Source organism: Hydra vulgaris, chromosome 08, assembly GCF_038396675.1.
Source record: "Hydra vulgaris chromosome 08, alternate assembly HydraT2T_AEP".
Classification (NCBI taxonomy): Eukaryota; Metazoa; Cnidaria; class Hydrozoa; order Anthoathecata; family Hydridae; genus Hydra; species Hydra vulgaris.
This window is the reverse complement of record NC_088927.1, coordinates 58,986,432-58,988,242: the sequence shown is the minus strand read 5'-3', so window position 1 is coordinate 58,988,242 and position 1,811 is coordinate 58,986,432. Positions and strand designations below refer to the sequence as shown.

At 32.9% G+C, this 1,811-nt stretch overlaps 1 protein-coding gene across 1 annotated transcript; it reads left to right on the top strand.

Moving 5' to 3' along the window:
* Positions 1-278: 278 nt before the first annotated feature.
* On the top strand, positions 279-1,073 carry LOC136083491 (uncharacterized). Its single transcript, XM_065802894.1, has 3 exons — positions 279-407; positions 606-781; positions 893-1,073. The coding sequence occupies exons 1-3, from the start codon at positions 279-281 to the stop codon at positions 1,071-1,073; spliced, it is 486 nt and encodes a 161-aa protein (XP_065658966.1).
* Positions 1,074-1,811: the final 738 nt, after the last annotated feature.

Genomic DNA, 1,811 nt, shown 5'->3' with positions numbered 1-1,811 from the left:
ACAAAATAGGTGTTAATCAAAAGATTAGCTCAGATTCATACCCTATTCCAAATATCGAGACTGTATTTCATAAAATAGCAGCAATGAAATACTTTGCTAAAATTGATCTCAAGGGAGCTTATCATTGAATTGAGATCAACAAAGAGGCACAAGAAATAATAACAGTTAATTACCTTATTGGATTGTTAAGATGAACATGTTTCCCTTTTGGAATAAAAACTGCAAGTGCGATATTTCAAAGGCCGATAAAATCCGTTGTTGGTAACATTATTCCTAATATGATTATATTTCAACATGATAAATGTGTCGGTGGTAAAAGTGCTGAAGAACTTAAATCGAATTTGAGTAAAATTTTGAGCAAACTGAAGGAATCGAGAATGAGTATAAATAAAAGAAAATCAGTGAATGTAACAAAAAGTCTTTCATTTTAGAATACGAGCTATCAGAAAAGGGAGTTACCACAGATCGTAATTTGGTCAGAAAAATACTCAAAATAAATCCTCCTAATGATAAAAGGAACTTAAGTCAATTATAGGATTAGTAAACTTTTATGGTCGACACATTGAAAAACATGCTGAAAAAATTTTATCTTTAAATAATTTAAGAAAGAAAGGAGTTACATTCAAATGGAGGAAAGAACATCAACATGCACTCGAGTTGCTAAAAAAGAATCTTTGCGAAGAACCTGTGATAAAAGTTTATTACATCAAATTATTAAAACAACTAATGCCAGTGAAAAATCTATATCTGGAATACTTTCACAAAATGTTCATCCTGTATTGTATTTCTCACGAACTTTGACAGACGTTCAGACAAGATATTCTAATATCGAGAAAGAAGGGTTGGCTGTTGTATGATCTACTCACAGAGCTAGGCATTTTTTGTTGGGTAGGAAATTTAAATTGAAATCAGATTACAGACCATTAGAGTTTATATTTGATTGTAATAAAGAACAGCCTAAAGTGACATCTGCTAGAATTTTAAGATGGACTCTACAAATGATGGCATTTGACTACAAAATAAACTATAAGAAGGGAGAAAACATTCCTCACGCTGATGCATTATCGAGATAATGCATCAGCGTGATGCATAATGTCTTTTCTACCACAAGATGAAGAGAAGGACCAAGAAACCTTTATACACTTAGTCGAGTCAAATATCGTGAATCTTGAACAAATAATAAAAGTAGCATAAAATAATAGAGTATAGATGGATATCAAAAACAGAATTAGCAAAAATAATTAAAGCAGGTGCTCTGTGGCAGAAAGATCTTAAAAATCTATTAGGAATAAATCGGCTATTGAAAAGGGAATTGTATGTAATGGTGATTTCCTTGTACCTCCTAAAACAATGAGAAAAATGTTTATCAAATCGGTCCATGATGACATACATTGTGGAACAATGCAAACTCGATGTAGATTAAAGTTGGAAGCTTGGTTGCCTGGCTACTATCAAGATGTTGAAGTGTATGTGAAAAGCAGTGAAAAATGTGCCGAGAAAAAGGTGAAGAAGGAGAGGACGTTACATACATGGCCAAATGAAAATAAACCTTGGTGTAGAGTACATATGGGTCATCCCTATGTACAGGGCATCGAACTGTTTTTAATTATAGTAGATTCTTTTTCTGGATGGCCTGAAATTATCAAGGTAAATAACCGTGAAGCTGCTACAGTGAAGGCAGTACTATAAAGTGTTTTTTCAAACAATGAAGTTTTGGTATCCAAAGAAAATAGGTTGCTTGCTTTATAAGACCCACCTTACCATCCTCAATCTAATGGAGCAGCTGAAAGAATGATAGAGACAGTCAAAAT

Coding starts and splice junctions, on each gene's coding strand:
- LOC136083491 (XM_065802894.1), top strand. CDS start 279: ATGATTATATTTCAACATGATAAATGTGTCGGTGGTAAAAGTGCTGAA. Junction 408..605: donor ATAAAAGAAAATCAGTGAAT/GTAACAAAAAGT, acceptor AAATAATTTAAG/AAAGAAAGGAGTTACATTCA. Junction 782..892: donor CAAAATGTTCATCCTGTATT/GTATTTCTCACG, acceptor TTTGTTGGGTAG/GAAATTTAAATTGAAATCAG.